The 27,449-nt window shown below is 43.6% G+C and overlaps 1 protein-coding gene across 5 annotated transcripts; it reads left to right on the top strand.

Moving 5' to 3' along the window:
- The first annotated feature begins 294 nt into the window (after positions 1-294).
- On the top strand, positions 295-26,791 carry LMAN2L (lectin, mannose binding 2 like). 5 transcript variants are annotated; one of them, XM_045204736.3, is made up of 9 exons: positions 304-533; positions 1,760-1,878; positions 4,751-4,868; positions 5,900-5,982; positions 20,477-20,509; positions 21,507-21,668; positions 21,753-21,867; positions 24,898-25,017; positions 25,332-26,791. In XM_045204736.3, exons 1-9 carry the CDS (start codon positions 341-343, stop codon positions 25,472-25,474), a joined length of 1,086 nt encoding a protein of 361 aa, XP_045060671.1. In that variant the 5' UTR covers positions 304-340; the 3' UTR covers positions 25,475-26,791. The 5 variants fall into 5 exon arrangements, with proteins under 5 accessions (XP_024427634.1, XP_045060671.1, XP_045060672.1 ...); XM_045204737.1 differs by having other exon boundaries at positions 314-533; positions 26,314-26,791; XM_024571866.3 differs by lacking the exon at positions 20,477-20,509 and having other exon boundaries at positions 295-533.
- The last annotated feature ends 658 nt before the right edge of the window (positions 26,792-27,449 follow it).

Genomic DNA, 27,449 nt, shown 5'->3' with positions numbered 1-27,449 from the left:
GGTACTATGGCAGAGAGGTTAAAACGTTTGTGTGGGACAGGAAGAAACATTTTATCTCCTTAAATTTTATTTAGATTGCAAAGACAAACTGAAAATCACTACATATACCAGTAGGCCTAGCGGAACTCAGGACAAAAGCAAATAAGGCAGTCTAGGCACTTGGCCACGCCCCCTTCTTGGGTTGGCAAGGCAACTGATATGAAGCCAGCCAATCAATGAGATGCTCACCTGCGGCGGCCGAGAATTGACGAGAGCCAATGGGACGCGGAGCAGATGGTACCATGGGCCAATGGCTTGTGAGGCGGGGCGGAGTTTTGGTGGAGGGACAGTGGTGAGAAAGATGGCGGCCACTTTAGGACCCTCAGGGTGGTGGTGGCGGTGGCGGCGGCGACGGCATTTGTCGGCTCGGGATGGGTCCAGGATGTTTCTACTTCTTCTTTTGTTGGGGTCTGGGCAGGGGCCCCGAAAAGTCGGGGCGGGTCAGACGTTCGAGTACTTGAAACGGGAGCACTCGCTGTCGAAGCCCTACCAGGGTGAGGCACCCGGGACTAGGTAGTCGTGCTCGGGGAGGGCTTCAAGACCTGAGCCCCTCGGTACAGACGGGCGGCGACTGGCTTCGCGGGTCCGGAAACTGCCGCCGGTGGGAGGGGGCCCATGGGGATTCCTGCTGCTTTTGAGAGCCACGGGCCTGCAGGGCAGGGGTCAGCCTTCCTCCCCCCCACCCCCTCAGCCCCGCCTCACACTGCCCCGCACTTAGCTCTGGGTGTTTCCTGCAGGTCGTAACTGGGCCCTCGGATGCCTGAACGGAGGGGAGCTCGGTGTTGGACAGGAGGAATGTGGGAAGGGGAGGGGACTGCGAATGGGGGGCAAGTGATGGAGGACCAGTAACAATGAGCCTGTCTCCGGATGGAGCTGTAGATGTACTAGAAATAAAGCAGGAGGCAGAACTGGGGTAGAACTTGGCTGGACTGAGACAGAAGAGAAATCTGTTGCGGTTTAAAAAACCTGTTCTCCAGCCCAGGAACCCTACTGATGAAAGAGACTGGTAGCTTTGCTCTGTTTAGGGTTCATAGGCCCTTAGGGATAGCTTATCAACCAGAAAATTTATATACTTGGCTGCAAAGAGGACCAAATCAGTGCAGATGGCTTGATACAAGCCTGTTTCCCCACTGGAGTGTGGATAGGGGGACAGCAAACAGACAAACACAAACTCCAAGTGCAAGAGCATTTGTTAAGCACCCTTAACACTGCTCTTAAGGGTGATTATTCACTTAGAGGGTGCATGGAGTGCCTCTGTGTGGGTCTCTGCTAATGCTGTGGGTTATACAGACACAGTTCTCATTCCCAAGGGGCTTATAGTCTGAGGTATCTGGTGAAGTCGTGCTTGGATTGTTTAAAGAAACAAGGTGATTAAGCCCCAGAGGCCTGAGGGTCAAGCTCTTTTTGGTTTAACTAGGGAATTTTTTAAATGGCGCTACAATTTACTCACATATAAAAAAGGGAAGAATGGATTTGAACAATGGTTAACTGTGGCATGGATAAAGTGATAGCTCTGATGTGCTTTGGGGTCTTTACCTGAGTAGGGCTTTGTGAAAGGAAGCTGTAAAGATCATAAGGATATGAAGTTTATGATAGAAGGTGGGAGACTAACATGGAAGGGGAAAAACAGATGATGACTCCAGCTTTCGGAGGACCTTGTGGTGGCTTTCTGAATGGATTGGTGTTGAAAAGTATGAACTGATCTACTTCCTCTGTGTAGGTGTGGGCACTGGAAGTTCCTCATTGTGGAATCTGATGGGCAATGCCATGGTGATGACCCAATATATCCGCCTTACCCCAGATATGCAAAGTAAACAGGGTGCGCTCTGGAACCGGGTGGTAAGAATCTTCCTCCCTCCTGTGTTGGTGACCCCCAAAATCCTAGAAAGTTCACCAGGGGCTTTTTGACTTAATTTTACTGTTCATTTCTAGTATTCTGTCTTCTGGGTATATCAGGGGTTTTCATTTCAGAGATTTTGATGACCTTCATAAAGAAATCAGACATTTAGGGAAATGCTGTCTATTGCCCTAATTATAGCAAATAACTCATTTTGACTCTGTTTTCTGAAATGTCTTCAATTCCTTATTGACTTGATAGTATGACTCCTTGAAGATTAATAATTCATGTTTAGTTACTTTGCTTTGTAAAGTAGAAGACTTGTCTTTTAAATTTATCTCAAATTTCATTCCAGTTTCTCTTTCCCTTTGTTATTTCAGTTTGAGGAGTCTAATTTTAAGTTTTATTTTCCTGTGAAAGCCACTTTGAGCCCTTGGTCATTTTATTTGTCCTTCTTAGGACCTTTTCTAGCTACATTGTCTTTCTTGAGGTATGACGACAAGAAGCGAATGCAGTATTACTGGTGTGGCTGCATTCTGATTGCGTACAAGTGTAAGATGATGCTTTCTTTTTGATTTCCAGGGCTCTTTCTAAGTCTTTTACAACCACTTTACTTTTGGGAATGACCTTGGTGTCATCCTTGAATACTTTCTCTTGGGTTCACATAAGCTAAGAACTCACTTTTCCATGGTTTTTTTTTTTTTTTTTATCATTAGGTTTAGATAAGTTGAATCTCAGAAAAGAGCACTATTTCTTCTCCCTGTTCATATTATGTGCAGAGAATACTGAAGGAGCATAGGGAGAAGAGAAGTTTCTGCATGAGCCATTTGCACAAGCTGGCCCCTTAACCCAGACTGTAGGGCGAGCTCATTCCTGGACACGGTGTAGGGTGGTACGTTCTGGTAGAAGAGGTAAAGGGCTGCCAGTTGAAAGACTCAGGTTCCAGATCTCGTTGTTTATCACACACCCACTGTGAGCCTTAGGGGGTTAGTTAACTTCTCAGTTTTCAGTTTCTCCATTTGTCAGATGCACTTCATAATTCTTGTTCTACTTGCCCACCAGGGTTGTTACAAGAATAGATATGAAAAAGCTTTGGAAAGTTAAAATCGTTACAGAAATGCACGTTGTTATGTTCTACATCCCTTATTAGGTTCATTGATGGAGGTCTCTCAGTTACTAAATGATTGTATCCAGGGCTTGGTACTTTGCTTCTCTCTTGCTAGCTGTCTCTACATAACTCTTAGCAGCAATTCTAGTCTAGTTTCCAGTATTCTTTTTTTTGGATTTTCTGCTGCCTGTATTTTTTGATAACTGGCTATCAGAAAGAACCTTGGGATTCGTTTCTGAGTTATGTGGATAGGAAGCACTGGTTTGAGCAGTGGTCCTCAAGTTTGGCTGTCCATTGGAGTTGATGCCTGGATCCCACCCCCAGAAATTCTAATTTAATTGGAATGGGGTGTGGTTTGGCCATTGGGATTTTTTAAAGCCCTCTAGGACTAGGTGAATCTAATGTGCAGCAAAGTTTCAGAACCACTATTAGACATAGTCCTGAGCAAAACTGTATAGCATTGTGCTACACGAGGCCAAGGATAAGTGGCAGACACCTGTTGGGTCAATGTGAACCTCTCTGGCCCTACCTTCTTTCCAGGGGCATAATGTCCACCCATTAGCTTCCTGCCACTGAACTTCACTCTTGCCCTGAAATATAAATGTAACAGCAGAAAGATGAGAACCTAGAATGACAACACAGAGGCTGAGTTCACCAGAGTAGGGTAACCTGGTAGAGATTTCAGGTTTCACTGGTGAATTTAGAAGTATCTGCACTCCTTTCATTTGGACCATGTACTCCCAATATTAACATTTTTTGGAAGATTTCCCCAAAATTAAACTGAAAACTGAAAATGATCTAGCAATATGTTGCTTGAGAGCCAGGACAATCTATTTGGAGAGCCTTTGGCTGAATCCTATTGGTCTAGCTGCTCTTCCTTCTCTTCTTTTTTCATGGTGAACTTTAACCAGGAGCCTCTCTAAACCAAATACCCACTGTGGTTTCTACTTGAAAGTGTTCAAAATAGTGTCATCAATAAAAATTTTTTTTAAATAATGAAAAAAAAGGAAGTGTTCAACTATTTAGAGTACTTACCTCCTCCATTTTTCCAAGGTTTGCTACACAGTTCAAAAATAGAATCAGGAGTCTGATTCACACCCATCTCCTTAAAGTTTTCCCACCAGAAGCTGTCCCTGTTGTGGGGGTGGAGTTGTTTTCTTTTGGTGCATTTATGCTTCCTGACCACAAGAATGAGATTTGGAGGGATCGTAACTTATACCTCCTCATGGGAACTCCAGCTTACCCCTTAGCTTGCCATAGAGCCAAGTCTGACTAGTTAGAGGTATGTATAGCGTCTGTTAATTATTCTTGGAAACCTTTGTAAAATGACTTTGTTTTTCTTATTCTTTCACAATGAATAGGGCTTTGACCTTTCTTTAAATTCAAGCTTTTTAGAGTATTTCTGTCAGAGAGGTGTTCATAAGCTGCAGATGAGATATTTTAGTCACCTGTATTCTACAGCCTAAGATGCTTTGCTGGATCTGTGTAGGATGATAACAGCCTTATGTGGTGGGCTCGTGTCTTTTCCCACTTCAGAGTACTATACTGTTTCTTTTGGGAGACATTGAAGAAAATGAGGAGGTTTATTTACTTTTTACATTAAATCTCATAATACAGTTGAATGGCTCTATTTAACTTTATGGCACAAACACTTAGCAAGTTTTAACCCTTAGCCTCATGTTACCTGCATGTATATTTCCCTAGACTGCTGACGAGGGCTTTCACATTCATGCCCGTTACTGATCCCAGTGCGTTTTTCACTTCAGCCGTGTTTCCTGAGAGACTGGGAATTGCAGGTGCACTTCAGAATCCATGGACAAGGAAAGAAGAATCTGCATGGGGATGGCTTGGCAATCTGGTACACAAAGGATCGGATGCAGCCAGGTATTGGGACCCTGGGTTGCTTTTGTGTAGGGGGTGAATGACCTGCTTTCTTTCTTTTTCTTTTTTTAAAAGATTTTGTTTATTTATTTTTAGAGAGAGAGTAAGGGAGGGGAAAAGAGAGGGAAAGAAACATTGAAGTGCAAGAGAAACATCCACCAGTTGCCTCTTGTACACCCCCAACCAGGGACATGTGCCCTGACCAGGAATTGAAATGGCAACCTTTTGGTTTGCAGAACGATGCCCAACCCATTGAGCCACACCAGTCAGGGCCCAACCTGCTTTCTCATGTGCCCTCTTTTTGAGAAGAGTACATCCCCACAATGCCAGCAATTTTTCCTCTCCCTTGATGTCTGTGGGTGAAGACTGGCCTGTCTAGTCTCTAGAGTGGGGTCTGAATCCTCATAAGGAGCTGAATTTGACTTATCCTGGGGCAGTTCTTGCTTATTAGTTCCTTCTGATTTCCTTGGGACCCGACCTGGCCTGTTGACTAGGTGCAAGCACTGGCGCTCCCGAACACTGATGACTGTGAGTGAGCAGATTCCTTCTGGGTGTTCACAGTGATCGATCTCAGCACTCCTGAGTTAGGAAAACAGCGTCTATTTTTCCCTGTTGTGTGGGAGCCCCAAGCACATGGCAAACTCCAGCTGATTCAGCCTGATCTCTTTTGCAACAAGAAGTCAGCCTTGGGAAATCAAATCTCTCCTAGGGGCATGGTTGTCACCAAGTGTTTGTGAAGCAGAATTCTTTAGGGGCGCCTTAGCAGCTAGTTGGGATCAGGAAGCAGATGTAGTGCTAAACAAGGTTGCACTGGCCTTTTCTCTTTCCCCTGCCTTCAGTAGAAGCTACAGCTATTTATTGGCTGCTTGTTACAGGCCCTGTACTTTTCTGGGTGCTTTTACATGCGTTTTCTCATCTTAATTGAGGCCTGAGAATCATTTGAATTTTGCTTTTTTCCCCATCGTAATGATATATTATTCTTATTTCAACTCTTGACTTTTTGTCATTGTTCATCATCTGTTCTCTCTCTCTAGGGCCTGTGTTTGGAAACATGGACAAATTTGTGGGGCTGGGAGTATTTGTAGACACCTACCCCAATGAGGAGAAGCAGCAAGAGGTAATGGCAAGTGTCAGAGCTTAGGTCAGCCACATGGACGTCCCTGTTCTCTGCTGTAGGAATACTGTTTAGAAGGGAACAGAGAGGCTAGGAAGTGAGGGGTTGACTTCTACTTTCTTCATCTCCCGAACTTCAAAAGTTAATGTCTTTGTCAGGGTTTTTACTAGAGAGAGCTGTTTGTGGTGTATAGTCTTCTGGGAATGGCTGTCTGAATGAGGGCTTTCTCTTCAGTGTTAGTGGTGTTCTGTCTTGGGCACAGTGGGTGGTTGCGGGAAGTGAGCGTGCTCGGCCAGCAGCACCAGAACAAGCTGAATTAATGTAACTAAGCTCCCCTGGTGACGTAATACATCACTGCTCTGTTCTGCAGCTTGCTCACCCTTTCCAGCATCCTTTTCTTCCTCCTCTTCTCAGACCTGAACAGCATTTCTCTTCTTCTCTAGGAAAGGCTATCAAAGGAAGTGGATAAAATCTCAGGATTTTGTGGGAACCCCGTACCTGGCTGTTGGCAGAAACTTCTTTCTTTTTGTTAGCAAATCCTAAGGGTTCTTTAGTACTTCCTTATGCTAGCAACAGAATGATGCTCTCTGCCCAATGGTCCTGCCATCAGATTGTGGGAAAATGATTATGACAGGTTGTTGCTGGACATCCTATAGCTGAAAAGTATTTAGCAAGAAAGGCAGGATTAGGAATGGAGGTAGAACTCACTTTATTTTTAAGCCCTAAAATTTTCAAACTTATAAAAATATTGCAAAAACAGATCACTGTATATGCAGCACCCAGATTCAACAGTTTTTAACATTTTCCACAGAGTTAGCCGGGGGAATGTAGAGAGTGAGACCTGAGTTAGAAGAATAAACTTTTGTTGTGGGTCAGTTACCAGAGTTGTTTCTGAGTCCCTCTTCACTCTGCCACCCCCAGGCCCTGGGAATCTTGAGCAGGACCAACATGATCCCCGCACTCAGTAGCACTGACGTGTGAGAATGCTGGTGGGGAACTAGGGGATGTGGAAGGAAGGCAGCAGCAGCTTCGGACTGGGGCAGGATTTTGTTGGTGGTTGTGGCTGTTGGGGAAGATTTTTTCCAGGAAGTGACACTTACATTGAAGTCTGCAGAATGAGGAACCAGTGTTTCATATTGAGGAAAAAGCATGTATTAAGGTGATGAAGTGAGAGAAGGGACAACAATTGTAAGGACAAAAAGGGGGACTCAGAAAGAGATGAGGCTAAAGAGAAGAACAGAGCCGGCAGCGTTGCCATGTTGCACAATTCCAGGGGCCACCATTCACATCGCATTCTTTTGTAGTAACACTGTTCTCTCTTGAGCGTGTTCACTGGCCACTGAGATTGAACACTGTCTGCTTGGGTGGGCAGTGGTTTGGCTATTTAGACCAGCACCAGAGCATTCTTCATGTATGTGACTTATCCTCAGCGTGCACAGTTGAGCCAGGTATTGAAGGGTGGTGTTCCCATTAAGGAGTATGGACTGTATTCTAAGCGGGTAAGTGCATTAAAGGATTTTAATGAGAAGCTTATCATGACTAGGTTTGCAGTTGTGCTGAGGAAGTAGTGGTAGTTAAAAGTGCATCTGAAGAAGAGGTCTGGGCTTCAGGGCCTAACTAGAGTTTTAAATCTGCCTCTGTTTCTCCCAGAAATTAATTGTTCACACTATTTTGGCTTCCATTTTACTGTCAGATACTAGTAATTCTGGTTTGAGAGGGCAAATCTGATTAGCTTATTTTGTAAGGATAGTAGCTGTTAATAAAAACAATTAGTTTCAGATGGTAAAAATCAGGCCGCCTTTTCTGGCTAGCTGTTATGGTTCTGACTCCCAGCTGCACATTGGAATTACCTAGATAGTTTTTAAAAATGCAAATGTCCAGACCAAACCTCAGAGAGTCTGATTCCATTTGTCTTGGGTGAAATTTAGGCAACCTTACTTTCCAAAGGTCTCAAAGCTCTCCAGGTGAGCCACACATATAGCCAGGATTGAGAACCCTTCGACCAACATCGGGTCCTTTTTCTTTATTGTTTGTTTATTAAACAAATTTTAAAATTAAAACTAATAAAAGCAGTTTTGTTTACTACTTTGGCTATCTTGTGCTGGGCATTTTACAAGTACTGTCTTAATCCTCATCAAGTCTCCTTATAGTCAGTGTTATTTTTCCCATTTTGCCAGTGAGTAAACAGAAGCTTGGAGAAGTTAAGTGTCTTAGAACAACCAATAAAAGATGGAGTCAGATTCTGAATATAGGTCAACCTGATTCCAGAGACTATGCTTTTAATTATGATGCTCTGTTACCTCCCACCCACAGTTTTCTTCTGCAGGGTGGATTTCCTTGAGAATGGAGGCATTCAGTGTTTTCATGTGATCTGTGCAATTTCAGTTCTTAGAGCTTCTACTCAGTGCAGAGAGCATAGAAAATGTATTCCGTTCCACATGCTAACAACCTGGACTATCTTAGATGTGTTTTGTTAGCAGCGGTTTACTATGATATGATATGTAAAGGTGCCAGGTATTGTCCCATGCACTTCTACAGGTATTATTTGCTTATCAAAATGATACTTTGGGGCATATATTATTTTTATCTGTACATTATGGATAAGAAACTGAAGTCCAGAAAGCCTAAAAAACTCATGACACACAGGTAGTGGGTTTGACTCCAGTGATCTCAGCCCCATTATTTTCTTTATTACTTTCAGCACATAAGGAGAAGGTGCCAAGTACAGTACCTCTTAAAAACTTGCAGATGTCATGTCATGTTTAGAAGATGTGCTGGATGAGGAGGACAGGGAGCTGACAGGAGGGGTGTGGAATACTTCATCAAATCCCTTAAGCTATTGTAGTGAAAATGTTTCTCTGGTTTCTTGTTTTCTTGTCACTAGACTGTACATGACCTTGTTGCCCAACTCGCTTGGTAGCGCGTTTGTTCATGAGGAAATACTGGGAAAATGCTAGCGACCAGTAATGCATCTCAGAAGAGGTGAAGGGGGTTCAGTATGTGAGCAGAGTTTTGGCTTAGTTATCTGAAATCAGGACAGATTGTCCAAAGTCACACAGTTTCCCCACCAGAGATATAGGAATTGCAGTTTAGGTGATTAAGTCAAGAGCTTCAGTATTTGGGAGTACAGGGTACTACCTGTGCTGCAGTGAGGTTGCCCGAGCATAAATGGTTGTTGAAATAATACCTGAAGAAATAGAACATCTGGACAGATCTATATAAGTAAAGTGATTGAATTAGTAATTTAAAATAATTCACAAAGAAAAGCCCAGGACCAGATGGCTTCACTGATAAATTCTACCAAATATATAAAGTAGAATTAATATAGAATTCTTCTCCATCCCTTACAAAATATAGAAGGAAGGGACACTAACAACTAATTCTTGAATTGGTATTACCCTGGTACTAAAACTAGGTAAGGATATCACAAGAAAACTATAGAACAATATCTCTTATGATTATAGATGGAAAATCTATACAAAATACTAGCAAACCAAATCCAGCAGCATATGAAGAGGATTATATACTATGGCTGAGTATGTTTATCCTAAGAATTAATGTTTGGTTTAATAGCTGAAAATTAATATGATAGACCGTATTAACAGAATAAAGGACAAGTCATTTGATCATAGTAATACATGTAGAATAAAGTATTTGACAAAATGTAATACTTCTGTGATAAGAAAAATACTCGACAGATTAGAAATAGAAGAGAACTTACTCAGCCTGGTAAAGGACATCTGGAAACCCCCCGATAACATTACACTTAATTGTAAAAGATTGAAAGCTTTCCCGCTAAGGTCAGAAAGAAGACAGGTATTCTGCTCTTGCCACTTCTATTCAACATAGTCCTGGAGGTTCTTGTCAGCACAGGTAGGCAGGAAAATAGAGGACATCTAGATTGGAAAGAAAGAAGTAAAACTATTTCTGCTTGCAGTTGATATTATCTTGCATGTCCAAAACCCTAAAGAACCTACACACTTAGAACTAAGAAATGAATTCAGCAAGGTTGTAGGATACAGTGTAACATACAAAAGTCAGTTATATTTCTATATGTTTGCATTGATCAGAAAATGAAAGTAAGAAAATTCCACTTATGCTATTATCAGAAAGGAATAAAATGCTTAGAAATAAATTTAAAGAACATATATTCTGAAAACTGTGATATATTGTTGAAATAAATTAAAGAAGATCTAAGTAAATGGAAAGACATACCAGCTCATGAGTTAGAATCTTAGTATTGTTAAGATGGTGACACTCCTTACATTAATCTACAGATTTGATGCAATCCCTATCAGAAGCCTAGCTGGCTTCTTTGAGAAATTGATAAGCTGATCCTAAGATCAGCAAAAATGCAAGAGAATCAGAATAGCCAAAATAATTTTAATGAAGAAGAGCAAAGTTGGGGGACTCACACTTTATGATTTCAAAACTTACTACAGACTCCAGTCAAGATGGCAGCATAGGCAGGCATGGCCCTCATCTTCACATAACCGCATCAAAATGACAACTAAAAGTAGAACAACCATCATTTGGGAGTGTCAGAAATCGAGCTGAATAGAAGCCTGACTATGAAATTAAAGAAGCCACATCCATCCAGACTGGTAGGAGGGGCACAGATGTAGAACAGGCTGGCCCCACACCCACGTGAATAAAAATTCGGGAGGGATATTTCAGGAGCGAGGAGTCCTAGACCCACACCAGGACCCCCAGCCCAGGATTCCAGTGCCAGGAAGATAAATCCCTATAACTTCTGGCTCCAAAACCCAGCGGGGATTGAGTTGGTGGAAGAAACTGCTAGAGCCCCAAGCAGCTCCTCGTAAAGAATCTACACATGGGTTCACTTAGACTCACTCTGAGGTCCAGCACTGGGATAATAGCTTGAAAGACATCAGTGGCATACAGGGAGAAACTGAAGTGTCCAGCATCAAGGTGAGCATAGGCCATTGTCCCTTTGCTAAACCTCCCCCCCATGCCCCAGAACCATTAAGCTGGTGGCATATCTGAGACTCCATCAACCTAGGTAACACTAACCCACCTCAGAGATCCCCAGAGGCTCTGCCCCACCCAACTCACAGGCCCACCCAAATTGCTTTTCCATAAGAATGCCTGGTCTTGGCTCCTAAATCCTATCCAACAGGCAACAGCCAACCTTCAGTGAGCCCTAGCAGCAGTCAGGTTGCTTTATAGCTCAGGCAGGTGGCCCCGGGCAAAACAGGTGGGAACTGACCTTGGTCTGCACCACCTGGGAAACCCCATGGCCAATGCATCCAGTGGACACCTACAGACCACATTGGAGCAACACCACCCTGCCCCTGCATAGCTGATTGTCCATGGAGGGCAGGGGTTGGTGGTGAGTGGTCAAAGCCAATCCTTGCAGCTCACTGGCCTGGGTAAATCCCTCCCATTGATCTGCCCACAGCAACCAAGACTCAACTACAAGAGAAGGGTGTACTCAGCCCACACAAGCCCACACAAAGGGTGCACCTCAAGCACCCAGCATGAGTGATAGGGGAGACTGTGCCACTGGACTGTGCAGTACAATTACATTTGGCCACACTACCAAGACATGGAATCAAAGCAGCTGTAACTAATACATAGAAACAAACAGGGAAGCTGCCAAAACGAGGAGACAAACAGCCCAAATGAAAGAACAGATTAAAACTCCAGAAAAAGGTAAATGAAAGGGAGGTAAGCAATCTATCAGATGCAGAATTCAAAACACTATAAGGATGCTCAAGGAACTTAGTGAGGACCTCAGCAGCATAGAAAAGATCCAGTCAGAAATGAAGGATTCACTAATTGAAACAGAGAACAATTTACAGGGAAACAACAGTAGAGCAGATGAAGCTGAGAATCAGATCAATGATTTGAACATAAGGAAGCAAAAACCAACCAGAACAAGAAGAAAAAAGAATCCAAAAAAATGAGGATAGTGTAAACAGCATCTGGGACAACTTCAAGAGATCCAACATTTGCATCATAGGGGTGCCAGAAGGAGAAGAGAAAGCAAGAAATTGGAAATCTATCTGAAAAAATAGTGAAAGAAAACTTACCTAATTTGGTCAAGGAAATAGACATGAAAATCCAGGAAGCACAGAGTCCCAATTATGATGGGTGCAAAGAGACTCCAAGACATAATTAAAAGACCAAAGGTTAAAGATAGAAACTTTGGTTTTTTTGCTAACTGCTTTATTTTTTTAAACTTTAAAATTGTTGCTAAAGTTAAAGAGAGGCTCTTAAAAGCAGCATGAGAATAGAAGTTACCAGGTGGTTGCCAAATGGGAGGAGGGAGGGGGAGAATGGGTGAGGAGGTGAGTATTAAGAAGTACAAATAGGTACCCTGGCCAGTGTGGCTCAGTGGATTGGGCTCCGGCCTGTGAACCAATGGGTTGCTGGTTCAATTCACAGTCAGGGCACATGCATGGGTTGCAGGCCTGGTCCCCAGTGGGGGCGAGGGGCACGTGAGAGGCAACCACACATTGGTGTTTCCCTCTCCCTCTCCCTACTCCTCTGTCTAAAAATAAATAAATAAAATCTTCAAAAAACCCAAACAGGTAGTTACAGAATAACCATGGGGATGTAAAGTACAGTATAGGAAAAGGAGTAGCCAAAGAACTTAAAAGAATGACCCATGGACATGAACAATGATGGGGGGATTGCCTGAGGGAGTAGGGGGCACTGGGTGGAGGAGGGCAAAGGGAGAAAATCAGGACAACAGTAATAGCATAATAAATTATAATTAAAAAAAACTTACTACAAAGCTATGGTAATAAAACTGTGGTATTGGCATAAAGACAGACCTATAGATCAATGGAATACAATTGAAAATTCAGAAGTAAATCCTCACTTTTTTGAGTAATTGATTTTTGATAAGGGGGCCAAGACAATTCAATGGGGAAAGAATCGTCTTTTCAACAAATGGTGTTGGGACAACTGGATATCCACAGGGAGAATAATGAAGTTTCCCCAGCCCCACACCATACACTCAAGTGGATCAAAGAACTAAAGTAAAAGCTAAAACTATAAAACTCTTGGAAGAAAATAGGGTTAATTCTTCATGACCTTGTATCAGGCAATGGTTTCTTAGACTTGACATCAAAAACAAAAGCCACAAAAGAAAAACAAATAGATAAATTGGACTTCACTCAAAAATGTGCTTCAGAGGATACCCTCGAGGAAGTGAAAGGACACCTCACAGGCTGGGAGAATATAAATGTAAATCATATATCTGATAAGGAACTTGTAATAGTTCTTTATGTATTCTAGATACAATGCAGTAATGAAAGAGACAACCCAATTCAAAAATGGCCAAAACATCTGAATATTTTCCCAAAGAAGATATACAGATGACCAATAAACACAGGAAAAGATGCTCAACATCTTAGCCAATAGGGGCACACAGATGAAAACCACAATGAGATGCCACTTCACACCCACTTACACGGCTAAAACAGAAAAATCAGATTATAACGTGTTAATAAATCTGTGGAGTAGTTGGAACCCTCGTGCACTGTTGGTAGGAATATAAAATGGAGCAGTTGTTTTGGAAAATAGTTGAGCAGTTCTTCAAATGGTTAAACAGAGAGTTTACATGACCCAGCAATTCCACTGCTAGGTATATACCCAAGAAAAATGAAAACGCCTACATGAAAACTTCCATGTGAATTTTCATATCATTATTCATATTAGCCAAAAAATGACAACCACTCAGATGACCATCAACTGATGAGTGAATAAACAAATATGATATGTCCTTACAATGGTGTATTATTCAGCATTAAAAGGAAACATTGATATGTGCTCCAATGTGGATGACCCTCGAAAATACGCTAAGTGAAAGAAGCCAGCCAACAAAAAGATGGTATTTTATGATCCATGTGTATGAACTGTCCAGAACAGGCAAATCTATAGGAACAGAAAGTAGAAGAGTAGATGCCTGAGACTGGGCTAGAGGGTGGGCGTGGGGAGAGTGACAGCTAGTGGGCACAGGGTTTCTTTTTGCGGCAATGAAAATGTCCTAAAATTCATGGTGGTAATAATAATCCTAACTCTGAATATACTAAAAGCCAATAAATCATAGATTTCAAATAGGTGAATGGTGTGGTGTGTGAATTATATCTTAGTATTGCTGTTTTGTTAAAATGTTGATTAAAGTATGGCTTGATCATCTTTCCTCAGCTCTGTGAAGTCATCAGCTGATGGTTATGGTTCCTCATTAGAGCCCAGATTTTGGTGAAAACTTTCAGGGAACTCTTGGAGGGGGGTGCCTTTTTCAGTAGAGAGAAGAGTAAGATGATGGAGACCTTCTGGAAGGAGAGCACAAAAGTACAGCCCTTTGCAGCCTTGGCCCTCATTCTTCCCAGAGGCAGACACTGGGGCCTCCCTCTGTGGAGGTGAGACAACCGGTAGGAGAGTGGGGAGAAAGCTCAGTGCTCTTCGCAGGTATGGCCAGCTTGGAAGTTTAGTTTGTGGCATACCCCATGTTTTTAATGTGATAATTTTTTCCTTCTTTGAAGCTGCAAGAAAATTAACAATACCGTGTCATCCAGTGTAAAAACACATTCCCTCAATGAAGACACTGATCCCTCTTGGTCTCTATTGTTGGCAGAGAGAATCTTTACATTATTAAAGGAACTTCATAACTTCTGAAATTCTGTTATCATCCAACATGGATTTGATTTACAGTTTTGTTTTTCTTTTTAAAGAATTTATTTATTTATTTTAGAGAGGGGAAGGGAAGGAGAAAGAGGAAGAGAAACACCAATGTGTGGTTGCCTCTCATGTGCCGCCTGTTGGGGACCTGGCCTGTAAACCAGACATGTGCCCTGGCTGGGAATTGAACTGGCGATCCCTTGGTTTGCAGGCCAATGCTCAATCCACTGAGCCACACCAGCCAGGACTGATTCAGGGTTTTTAGTCTCAGGTGAGGTAGTGTTTTCCAAGATACTCTTGGAAAATAGGTAGGGGGAATATTTATGGACTCTGATATGAGTAGGCATTGAGGCTGAGCTGTGGTAAGAGCTAGTTTTCAAGGAAAGTAGAAATATATGGCTTTCTGCTGGAATTGAGAGAAGATGAGAAGGTAATGTCTCTTCTGAGACTGAAAGAGGGAGTGAGGAAGGAGAAAGAAAGCAAGAACCCATGCTTAGCTCTGGGTGAGTTCTTTACCTTTGGGTTTTTACCCTTTTAAGAATATGACAAAAGTGGTTGGCCCACTGAAAGATACTGGTACACGGAGGATTTTACATACAATTTTAGGAGGTTCGGGAACTCCCCAAAATAGGACCGTAGACAAGATCTTCTCATTAACAAGATGTATTCACATACTATCAGGTTGATGGGCATCAGTGAAGCGGAGACGTACATATTAGGCTGGATTCTGAACCTTGGCAATTGTAATCAGGGCAGATGAGTTATGAACTTAAGTGTTTGGCATTTGGGCATACCTCAAGTTTAATGCTTTCTGATTTTAAAACACTCTTTATTGAGGTCCTCAAATTACATTATTTAGGTTTGTTCTAGTGGTCACAACTCAGATAAATGGGATTAAAATCATCCCATGAGTTTAAGAGACAATGGTAATGTTCATGAATGTGAGAGTCTTCCAGGCAGTCAGCTGGCTGGTTTCACCCCTTTCATGTGTCCTCACCTGAGGAGCTTTAAGACTTAGGCACAGAGTCCCTAGTATAAGTTAGCAGTAGTTTGGGGGCTTAGGGAGCAGGGGCCTTCTCATGCTGCTCAGTAATGCGGGAATCTCACTGGTCTCACTCTTGTAGGAGGAGTGTTGCTGAGTTAGTTATCCTGTCATCTTTGTATCCAGATTCCTGCATGAAGGGTATTAGGAGAAGATTGCTGTAGGACCAGCAACTTACAACGTTTTGAAAGCCTGAAAAATGTCTGTCTGTAGAAATGACAGTGCGTTCCGCTAGTGATCCGAGGGGAGGGTCAGACGGAGCCATGAAAGGAGATGCTATAGAAGAGGCATTTGTTTGTTCTTATTTTTATATAAAAGCTCACTATAGAAAAATCAGAAAAGGCTAAAACAAAAGCAAAATGCACAAAATCTTTTAAAAAATAAGACATTGCATCACATGAGCATACTGTTTAACTTTCATTTAAAATTTTTCAGATACATAGAGAAATTGAGAATATGGCAAATATTAGATTCAGATTAATCTTTTAAAAATTTTGACATAGTTTCATACTTAGAGGTTATAATACAGCAAAGAATTAGAAGTGCTCTTTACCCAGATTCCCCAAAATGTTAATTTCTTACTACATTTGCTTTGCCTTTTTAACTTCTGTGTGTGTCTGTCGGTCTGCATCTGTATATTTTTCTGAACTATCCCAATTCTTAGGGATTGAAGTAAATTGCCTTCATGATGTTCTCTTAATCCTAAATACTTTACTTGTTTTTCCTAAACACAGGGAATTCTCTTATATAACCACAGTACAGTGATATAATCAGGAACTTAATATTGATATCAATACTATTACCTACTCTACTGAGTTTATTCAGATTTTACCGGTTGTTTAAGTGTGGCCTTTAAGGTACCAGAAGATCCCAGATGCTGTGTTGCATTCAGTTGTTAGGTCTCTCTTTCCTTTAATCTGGAATCATTCTTCAATATTTCTCTGTGTTTCACAGTGGAGACCTAGGGTTTTTTGTTTGTTTTTGGATTTTGGGGTTTTTTTTTGGGGGGGGTTGGTATCTCACAGCACATACTAAGCGATTTTCCATATTGGTATATACAGAGAGCAGTGTAGTCCTCACTGAGTAACTGAGCCAGGACTCGGTCCAGACTATCTGTTTCCAGCTCTGGTTTCACTACTCATTACCTGTGTTCTCTTAAGCACGTTTTCTCACCTGTGAAATGGGGGCGCCAGTACTACAGCCCCGTGGGTTGTGACCATTGAAGGAATGCATAAGTGCACATTACTGATACGGTGCCCGTCGCAGAGTAAGCTCAGAAAATGCTAGCTACTGTTTTCACCACTAAGTGATGTTTACAAGGGGCATTCTGCAGATATGTTGGCAGTAGCAAGCGTGGCTCTGTTCTCTCCTACCCTGCTTTTCTTTATATCTGTCTAGGTTCAGAGAGCAAACTTGGCCAGCTTACTCAACTACAGGATGGTTTAGTTGGAAAAACTGCCCTAAAGAGTGGCTACCAAGTGCTCCCAAGTTCATGAGCTCGTATTGGTTTGTGACAGTTTCACTGGTCTTAGAGTAAGAACAGTGAGGTTACTTTTGATAGAAGCTAAATGTTTTATTATGACATTGTATAGGTACTTCTTTTGGGGGTATTAAATGTTCTTTTAGAAATGGTGTTCATAAAAAAATAGATGCTTATAAAGATGGTCGCTTATTTTGTCATTATTGTATTTAATAGGTCAGAAAAGTAACAAAGGCAAACCAGTTAACCCCCAAAATATTTTTGGAGATTTTACTGGTTCATGACAAGCCAGTGGTCTGGGAATTACTGTTCTAAATGATGTATGTTTGGCTTTGTGCTTATGTATGAGTACCTGTGAACAGTATTTCTATCTAGAAATTCATTAATTTAATTATAGATTGAATGAACATTTTTTGACTCTCTCCTGAATATGGGACACTGTACGAGATGCTTTTCATGTCTCATTTCATCTTTATAACTAACCCTGTGAGCTGTGTGTTATTTTCCCTGCTTCTGCTGAGGAGAGAGAATCTCAGAGATGACAGAGTTCACCCAAGGTTATGGAGCCAGGGGTGGTCTGACCACAGTTGGAACCCAGCTCTGCCTGGTGACAGAGACCATGTTTGCTTTTTTCTCTCCATTGTTCACAGCTTATGTACTTCAGACCTGTGGGATTTTAGTACATGGTTCATAAATCCACAAGTTCACGGGTCTCCTTTCAATCAAGATAGGCTGAGGTACAATTATATTTAGAGAACTTTTTTTTTTAAGTGGCCTTGCAGTACAAAAATAAGAAAGCGTTTCTCCACCCTACAGAGAGCTATTTCTACAATAGCAGGAGTTCCTCATTTTTGGGTGACTCTTGGGTTAGGAATGAAACTGACGCCTTTGCCTGAGTCAGTGTGATTCTTCAGCCTTCCATTCTAGCTACATGTAGTCTGCTTTCCAAGGAAAGGAAATTGCCACGGTGTGATATTAGTGGGTACCCTAGAAACACTTTGTGATCTCCTAACTGGGCATAGGAAATAAGATGCATTTAAATAATTACTAATAATATCAGGGGCAAAATTGAAAGCCAAGTTATGAGATGCTGAAGAAGACAGATTTCAGCTCTAAAGCTGTGGGGCTCTGTCTAGTGCAGTGTTTCTTAAATTTGGCTGCCTCTGCTGCTTTTTAAAAAATAAACCTGTTCCCTACTCTAGACCTACTGAATGAGACTATTTGACTGAGGGACACACATGTATGTGCAGCTGAAAAGCTCCCCCAGGCTATCCCGATGACCTAGTCGCCTCTGACTGCATAGTTGGACGCCACACCAGCCTTGGGAAGAGCAAGGCCCCTTTAGGTTAAGGATGGTTCTCCTAGGCACTTTCTTGAGTTGGTACATGAAGCAAGCCTTGGGATCATCAGAACTCCCCAGGACATTTTTAATTCCTTCCTTTTCCTCACTGGCCACTGAAGTTAGCTTTCTTGTCAAGCCCATTTCTGTAAAATGTTTGATAAGCACACTCATAAATCTGTTGTTCTAGATCAGCAATTTTCAACATTATTCATCTCATGGCACATGTAAACTAATTACTAAAATTCTACTGCACACCAAAAAATGTATTTTTTGCTGACCTGACAAAAAAATAGTTATAAGTTTGATTCATTCATACCAGATGGCTATTGTTGTATTGACTGTTGTCATTTTTCTTATTTGACAATCTAAGCGAGAAGAGGTCAGTGGCCCTGACTGCATAGTTAGGTATTGCATGTTTTAAAAATTCTTGCAGCAGAGTGGTTTAAAATAGCTCTCCTAGATTGTAGTTGTAGAAGAGTAGTTTTTGGCAGTTTGATCATCCACTGATTCATTTAATCTCTTGCTGTAGCCCTGTATGTATTCCACCAGCAGCCTGCAAGGAAAATAGCTGGGAGCTGCTCTGAGGGCCACCTTGAACTCCTTACTGTGGCCTCTAGAGCCCAGTGGGATCTGGCTTCTGCCTCAGCTCACACCAGTCTCTTCCTCACTAGCTTAGTTTCAGACACCCATGTCTTCTACAAATGTACCAAACTCATGCTGCTTTTGGGGGACTCCCTCTAACTAACTCTCTGGGTCTAGGCTTAGATGTTTATTCAAATCATCCTAATCAATCTCTGTTGTGCCACCTCTTCATCATAGTATTTATCACTGTTTATTATCGTTTGTCTCTTCCACTCTGTTGTCAGCTCCATGAGAGCAGGTACCTGTCTATGTTGTTTCCCATCAAACTCAAAGCATCTTGAATACTGCCTGGCCGGTAATAGGTGCTCAGGAAGCATTAGAGGAAGGAGTGCTTTGGGCTGTACACCCTCACGCACCTTTACTGCAGGGCAGGGCTCTGCTGACCCTCTATTGGTATCTCGTGCTAGAACTGTAGCAGTCTTCTGGAGCAAAACTAAATACCCTTGAGCAATCTGTCATGTTGCAACACTCCTGTGGAGCTTTTCCTTGCCCACATGTAGGTTAGAGTAACAACGGCTATTTGAAAATATATGTCCATAGGCCCAACTAGAGGATAAATGATCCCTTAGGATTAGTGTTAATTTCACAGTCTCTCCAGTCCTGGGCTGTATACATTCTGGGTATTAGCTGTATTCTGAAATCCTCCTGCACAGTAAAGGACATCTTTTTATTTTTTATTTTTTAGATTTTTTTTTATAGAGAGGGGAAGGGATGGAGACAGCAAGGGAGAGAAACTTTGATCGGCTGCCTCTCACACACTAAGTGAGGACCTGGCTTGCAACCCAGGCATATGCCCTGACTGGGAACCAAACCAGCAACCTTTTGATTTGCAGGATGATGCCCAACCCACTGACCCACACCAGTCAGGGCAAAGGACATCTTCACTTTGGAAGAATTGAGCCCTATTTGTCATTCTTGTCTCTCTCCTTGCTATAGAAATTCTGCTGTCTGGGTACAAACCTGTGGCCTAATCTCCTGACTCTCAGAGACATCATAAGTGGGGACTGTTTGGATGATGTAATGATGTATGTCTCATAAAGCTTCCGAAAGCTTCAGGATCTTAGAAAGGTTTTCCTAGAGGACCTCTGAAAATGTGGTGATAGTAACACATCCTCCCTCAGAAAATGTACAAGCACCAGTGCATATAGTTTTGCCTATAATTTTTAGGGGCATAAGGACTTGAATGCCCTTCATAGACCCTACATTTCTGTTTGGGGTTGAGATTGGTTTGCTTATCCACCACAGCTGGGCCTTGGCTCTTCCATGGCTGTTTCTTTCTGACTTGGTCTCCTGTCTTCTGTGCCCTCTTGTTTTTAACCCTGTTGGACTCTCTCAGGCTCAGAAGAGGCGATATTCTCCAGGAGTCCAGGTACTCAGTTTTTGATCCACCATGGCCACCCTTTATTCCCTGTGTGTTCATCCAACATTTGCTACTGTTAAGTATCCATGTGGCTACTGACTCAAGAGTCACGAGTCTCTGATTTTGAGTGCACCTTCTCCTTGCATGTTGACTGTTGGGGACAGTGTGGAATTCATTGAGTGGCATGTGTCATGTGACCTCTCCCTTCATCTATACTGCCTAGCACTGGGCTTGCTCTGGAATGGTTAGCTCATCATTTCTAAGGAAAAATTTGCTCCTACAACTCTGTTGGAGACAGGGCCTCTGAAGTAGGTGGGGAAATGGGTGGGATCTGGGGAAACCTGCAGTGGGAGAACTTTGCCCTGTGTATCATTGGGAGAAGTTGTGTGTGGCTGAAGCTTAAATGGGCCGGAAGTTATTTTAGCTAAGAACAGTCATCTTGGCTGGAGAACACCATCCGGCAGCCTGGTTCTGGCAGTGCTCTTTCTGAGTCTTAATCCATTCAGCATCATGTGCTTATAGGATTTTAGAATTTGAAAGGATCTATCCTGAATGGAAAGATTTCCCTGATCAAACAGGTATTTTCAGAATACCTGTTATGTGCAAAACGCTTACTCTGGGGGGGTAGGATCGGGGGAGATGGGCCAAGGTGGAGACATGTAAAGCAGCATAATAAAATACTGTTTTATTCAAGAAGTTGACATGGCAGTAGGCAGATAAGCACATACATATAAAAAGAAAGCCTCTAGTCTGGGGCAGAACACCAGTGCAAAATGGTGATCTCTGGAAAGAGATTAGAGTCAGACTCCAGAGCCTTAGAGGAGGGTTCCTGAAGTCAAGTACAGAGTTTAGTTGCTTACTGTATCCCTTGAGCGTGGGTGCTAGTGGGTTGTTAACGGTGAGGCCTGGCTGTTTGGTCACTGTAAGGTGCTCAGCTTGTATGTGCACAGGCATTCCTAGGAGCACTCCCTTACTGTCCTCTGCTTTTCCTTCCCTGCTTTCCTAGCGGGTGTTCCCCTACATCTCAGCCATGGTGAACAATGGCTCCCTCAGCTATGATCATGAGCGGGATGGGCGGCCGACAGAGCTGGGGGGCTGTACGGCCATTGTCCGAAATCTCCATTATGACACCTTCCTTGTGATTCGCTATGTCAAGAGGCATTTGACGGTGAGTCCCTGTTCTGGACCAATATGGCTGCCTGGCTCCTGCTCCCAAGGCCTGGCCTTGATTTCTCTCTTTTTAAAATTCTAGATAATGATGGATATCGATGGCAAGCATGAGTGGAGGGACTGCATTGAAGTGCCAGGGGTCCGCCTGCCCCGGGGTTACTACTTTGGCACCTCCTCCATCACAGGGGATCTTTCAGGTACTGCCACATGCACTTCTTATTTGCCCCAACTGAAGTCACATCTTGGTAGCCAGGCCTTGGTGAGGCTTCTCAGAGGAGAGAGTCAAACAGAACTCTGGGAAGCAGATACCCTGGGAGTGTTTATCTTCCTACATTCCCATACCCAGATTCCTTAAGACCCCAGGCTTAGGTTGTCCTCAGACAGCTGTCCCAGGAGATAGAGCTATGGAAAAGTACTTTGCCTCTTTGTGGAGCCGGCTCTCCAGCTTGTGTTTTAAGTTCTGTACTTTTCTGTTTCTGGTGCCACCCTTCTAGTCTGCTGCTTCTCTTTCCCCTCCTAATATACTCAGTTCCCCTTCTCTTAACAAGGCTTCTCCATGACCTGCCATCCCTCTTCTGACTGAAGGAGGGACACAGACCCTCCTTTGTGGCCAGACTTGTGAATGTCTTATGTGGAGATGCTCCTGTTTCCAGCCATCCCCTCTGAACATGCTGCCCTGGACCTGTGTCTCTGCCGTGCTGTTAGCACTCTTCGAGTGGAAGTTACTTCTGTGTGCTGGCCATGTGTGGCACTCTGTTCTCAGTCCTTGCTCTGTTTCCTCTTCAGGTCCTTTATTTTTCTTTAGTGACAGAAGGGAGGGAGAGTGAGGAAGAGAAGCATCGATGCGAGAGAGAAACATTGATTGGTTGCCTTTCATACGCATCCCAACCAGGACCAAACCCACAACCCAGGCATGTAGGTGCCCTGACCAGGAATCAGACCCGTGACCTTTTGGTCTATGGGACAGTGCTTCAACCAACTGGGCCACACCAGCCAGAACTCTTCAGCTCTTCTGACCATTTGCCCTGAGGGTCTTACCTGCCATGACAGTTGTGGCACTGACACTACCTGCTGCTTTTCCTTTCCCCGCTCTTTGGAACTTTTCTTCTCCTTGTCCAGATTTGTGGCCTCTCTTTTTAAAAAATTATTTATTTATTTATTTTTGAAGAATGGGGAAGAGCCCTGGCGGGTGTGTGGCTCAGTGGATTGAGCGCTGGCCTGCAAATCAAAGGGTCACCGGTTTAATTCCTAGTCGGGGCACATGCCTGGGTTGCTGGCCGGGTCTCCAGTGAGGGACGTGTGAGAGGCAGCCACATGTTGATGTTTCTCTCCCTCTCTCTCCCTCCCTTCCCCTCTGTCTAAAAGTAAATAAAATCTTTGAAAAAAAAAAAAAAAAAAGGAAGAGAGGGAGAGAAACTTATTAATTGCCTCTCGTACATGCCCCAACGCAGGGCACTGAACCTGCAACCCAGGTATGTGCCCTGACCAGGAATGGAACCCGCAACCTTTCAGTTTGTGGGACGACACCCAACCAACTAAGCCACATGGGTCAAGGCTCTATTTGTGGATTCTCTTTATTTGCTTGTTCTCCCCCTTGGCTTTAGCCCCAATCATACCATTATTTGAGAAGAGGTAAAGAATTGAACGCATGAGTTTTTTTTAATTCATAATTTATTATGAATAAAGCTAACATGAAACAGAATTTCCTTCTGGCAGAAAGGAAAGGCAAACACTCATGGGAATGGGCAGCAGCTGCTTGGTTCCAGCCGTCATTGCCAAGAGAAAATGTGGGCTCAGTCAGGCCATGCTTTAGTTTTTTAAGAGAAGCTGGGAACTTGGATCTCTAAAATGAAATCTGATTTTTAAAATTCTGTTTTTTTTAAAACTCAACTTTATTGAGATATATTTTCCATAGAATAGAAATACATAGTTCGAAGAGTTTTGACAAATATTTACACCTATGCCCTCACCTCCACAGTTAAGATACAGAGAGTGTTTCCGTCACTGCAAGAAGTTTCCTGTGCCTCTTTGCAGTGTTTGTCCCTCACCTTCTGCTTTGGCAGCCAGGCTCTAACTACCATGAGACAGGCTGAAGCTGTGGGACAGGGCTCACCTTGGCTCAGGGACAGGAGGCACAAGCTTTAGATCTTTGCTATGTAATCTTGTTACATGACTCAAGTCGAAAGAGGTATCCTTGTCTATTTGAATTTTCCTTTGAATGTATAGGTTTCTAGGGCCTGTCAGTTAACTTCCTGGTGTACTTTTCAATGGGAAGTTGTTTCCAACTGTTAGAAATGACCAAAGAGAATACCGTTAATTTTTGTTTATCCTAAGGAGTCCTTTGCTCAAGGTTTGGGGTGGTAAAGGTTTTAGGTTAGTAAGTCTGTGTTCTCTGCCCATGGGTTGTCCCTCAGTAGAAACTGTGTCTTCCTCTTAAGGTCTTCCTTGCTGATATCCTCTTACCGTTAATGCAGTGGATCGTTGAACATGCCGAGAAGGTTGGGACACGTTCCAGATGTCCCAGCCTTCGGTGCCCCACATTGTGAGGCACGTGCCCTGGCTTTTTATTCTGTCCATGGGTCAAACTCAGCCCTGACAGTAAAAATATCTGATTGAAGGCAAATCCAGATTTTTCTTTCTAGGGATTCTCTAAAGATTCTGAGTCCAAGCAGGTGTACATGCCATCCTAGTAATAGAAATGGCAAGAAATCCAGTCCCTGATAACCAACCAAGTAGCCATGAGCTAGCTCTATGGCATTCAGATCTGTGGTTTACAGAGTCACAGTTACAAGGAGCCACAAAGCATTAGGCCCAGTCACGAAGGGAAACGTGTTGTTCCGTGCCACAGCTGTGCCCTGCAAGCAGCCATCATACTGCCCCCACCAGGAGGCCCTTTCCTGTCTGGCAAGTGTGTCGTTCCCATCAAAGGGAAGCTCAGTGCTGCTGGTTCTCCTCTCACTGTCCTGGGACATTTTATGTGTCATGGGGGATTTCATTCTTGTATTATCTCTAAATTTGTAAATTATGTAGGTAATGCTTGTTAATAAAAACTTTCAATGTGGAATAATATAGAACATTCCTCTTCTTTATTCTTATTAGATGAGAAGACAGGCCACAATTATTCTTTCAAGGTTGTTGCTAGTTAGCTGTGAATCAGAAGCTTGAGCCAAGATACTCCAGGATACTTCTTTTTGAGAGGGCTTGAGCAATCCTTGTTTTCTCTTTAGACAACCATGACATTATTTCCCTGAAGTTATTTGAACTGACAGTGGAGAGAAGCCCAGAAGAGGAGAAGCTGCATCGAGATGTGTTCTTACCCTCGGTGGACAACATGAAGCTGCCAGAGAGTGAGCACAGGGACCCTGGGAAGCGGCCCATGGTGGGAGAGGAGCCGCAATACTGGGGATGGGCTGAGGGATCTGCAACCCTCAGCTCGCAGGGCCGTCTCCTCTCTGCCCTAGCCCCTGTCCAATATGGAGCGCTGTCTCCAGGTTACAGATGAGCAGCTGCTTCATTTCAGATTAAGGCATCTGGAAAGGGAGAGTGAGCTCTGGCTCCCAGAAATGGGCATGGGGTCTTGGGGCATTAATAGCTTGTTGGGTGGTCTTTCCCAGTAGGGTAGGCTCCCTGGTGCTGACTTTCTTCTCTTTCACTTCCTCAGTGACAGCCCCTCTGCCACCCCTGAGCGGCTTGGCCCTCTTCCTCATCGTCTTCTTCTCTCTGGTGTTTTCTGTATTTGCCATTGTCATTGGGATCATACTCTACAACAAGTGGCAGGAACAGAGCCGAAAGCGTTTCTACTGAGCCCTTCTGTGACCACCAGCCCTGTGCTGTCACCATGAGGTGTGGGAGGAGCAGGCGCTGTCCTGAGCACACAGCCCAGCAGTCTTCTCCAGTGCCTGGCAGCTGGTCAGGGACTCTGTTCTGTCACTGGAGCTTTAAATGCAGGGACGCTGTATTCCCATGGTCATCCTTGGGGACCTCTGTCTCGGTTCAGAAAGCCCACCCACCCCAGGGCAATGCTGCTGTGATGTGCCTTTCCCTGCAGTCTGTCTACTGGGAGCGCAGAGGGATGAAGATGGTACCTGCTGTTATGATGCCAAGATCACAGGAAAGAGCTTCATTGCCCAGGCTGCCTTGATGTGGGACTCAGGACCTTTGTCCTTCTCATTTAAATCTGCAAAGAATGGAAAACTGATAACTCCTCATACCTTCCTGACATTCATTCATTGGTTTTTGCTTTTTGTCTGAGCCTCTCTTTACCTGAGGAGCTCTCCTTGGAAATCTGGATGGAAACTTCTCCACTTTGCCTTCCTCTCCCTCCTTTTGTTGTCCTCTCCAAATGTAGCCTGAGCTTGAGAAGACATTTTATGCCCCTCTGTTGGGAGTCTGAGGCTGCAGAACAAACATATTTCACTGACCCTCATTAGGTGCCCACAGGTGAGAGCTTTTAGCTTTGGCTTGCTGTTCTAGCCTTTGCTTGTCAGTATGGATCCTGGTTCTGTTGGTGTGTTTGTGACTTTCCCAATTAGGTACCATTAGGCCCTTAGTCATGTTTGGCCAGAAGTTGGTGTAGAAGTTAAGAGAATCTTGGAAGATCTCATGGATGAAATAGGATTAATTGTGACACAAACCTTCTCCAGGTTTTGACACCAAAAGCAACGTTTGCTGTGTGATCTGACCACATGGAGATGCTTCTGGACCATCTGGAGCTTTCTTAGCTGCATGTTTTGTGTCTGTCATGATCTTCGGAATCCCACTTTGAGTGTTCAAAATGTAAGGAAGATTTCTTCGTATAGCTGTGGCCTGGATGCTGCCCGGAAGGAAATCTGGCTTCTTTTTCCTAATGGATAAGAAACAGTTGCTGTTCTCATGACGCAAACCTGCGGTCAATAGGCCCTCATCATCTGTGCCTGGAAGCGTTCATTGTCATGGAGCAACAGTCTGAGTGCATCCTCCAGGGCTCAGCCCTTATTCCACTGCCTTATTTGACAAAGGGGTCACACTCCGTTCTGCTCACCTGTCTGCCTGTGATGAAATCCCCTAGTAGAGGGCCCGGAACTTCTGTAGCCTAAGGGAAATTTGTAAAATGGCTGCTGGAAACAAAACACTAGCTTCTGACTCAGTGCTCTTCCTTCTAGGGGTGGGTTTGGGGAAGGGTCCAGGCCTTCTTCCTGAGCCCATAAGTCCTTGCTCTGCCTTCTCCTCTGTTGGGAAATCCTCAGCTCAACACAGAAGGAAAGGAGGGTCACCTTACCTGGGTATGGGTTTCTGTCTTCTTGGGCTTTTTTATATCCTTCCCAGGTACTTAGTTAAACCTCATGGGCAGTAATACCCTCCTGCAGACGGGATTAAGTTGGGGTCTTCCTAACACCTTCCCCACAACAGCAGAACACCTCCAGAGGGCCAGAGGACAAACAGATCTCGAGCTTCACCTTATGATCAAGTAGAACAGAAAAAGCAAATGGTTCTGTTGTCTTCTTTGAGTTCAGGAGGAGATTGGATAGAGCCCCGTGGCGAGAGGACCTAGGTGGGCTCTTGAGAAGACCTGGGCAGTGGTGCAAGAGGATCGGGGTATTCTTGTGGGGGACACATGTTAGTGAGAGAGCTTGAACTTGTCGGTTTTGTGTGATTTCAGCTCATGAGTGCCTTGAGGCTTCTTAAAGAACGCAGGGAAGACATGCAGTGCAGTCCCCACCTGGCCTGGGGCTGCCTTAGAGAGGTGTGGTATAGGAAGTGATCTGACCTTTACTTGGTGTGTCCTGTTGACCATACACGG

Source organism: Desmodus rotundus, chromosome 5 (assembly GCF_022682495.2).
Source record: "Desmodus rotundus isolate HL8 chromosome 5, HLdesRot8A.1, whole genome shotgun sequence".
NCBI classification, from domain to species: Eukaryota; Metazoa; Chordata; class Mammalia; order Chiroptera; family Phyllostomidae; genus Desmodus; species Desmodus rotundus.
This window is presented reverse-complemented; position numbering and strand designations above follow the sequence as displayed.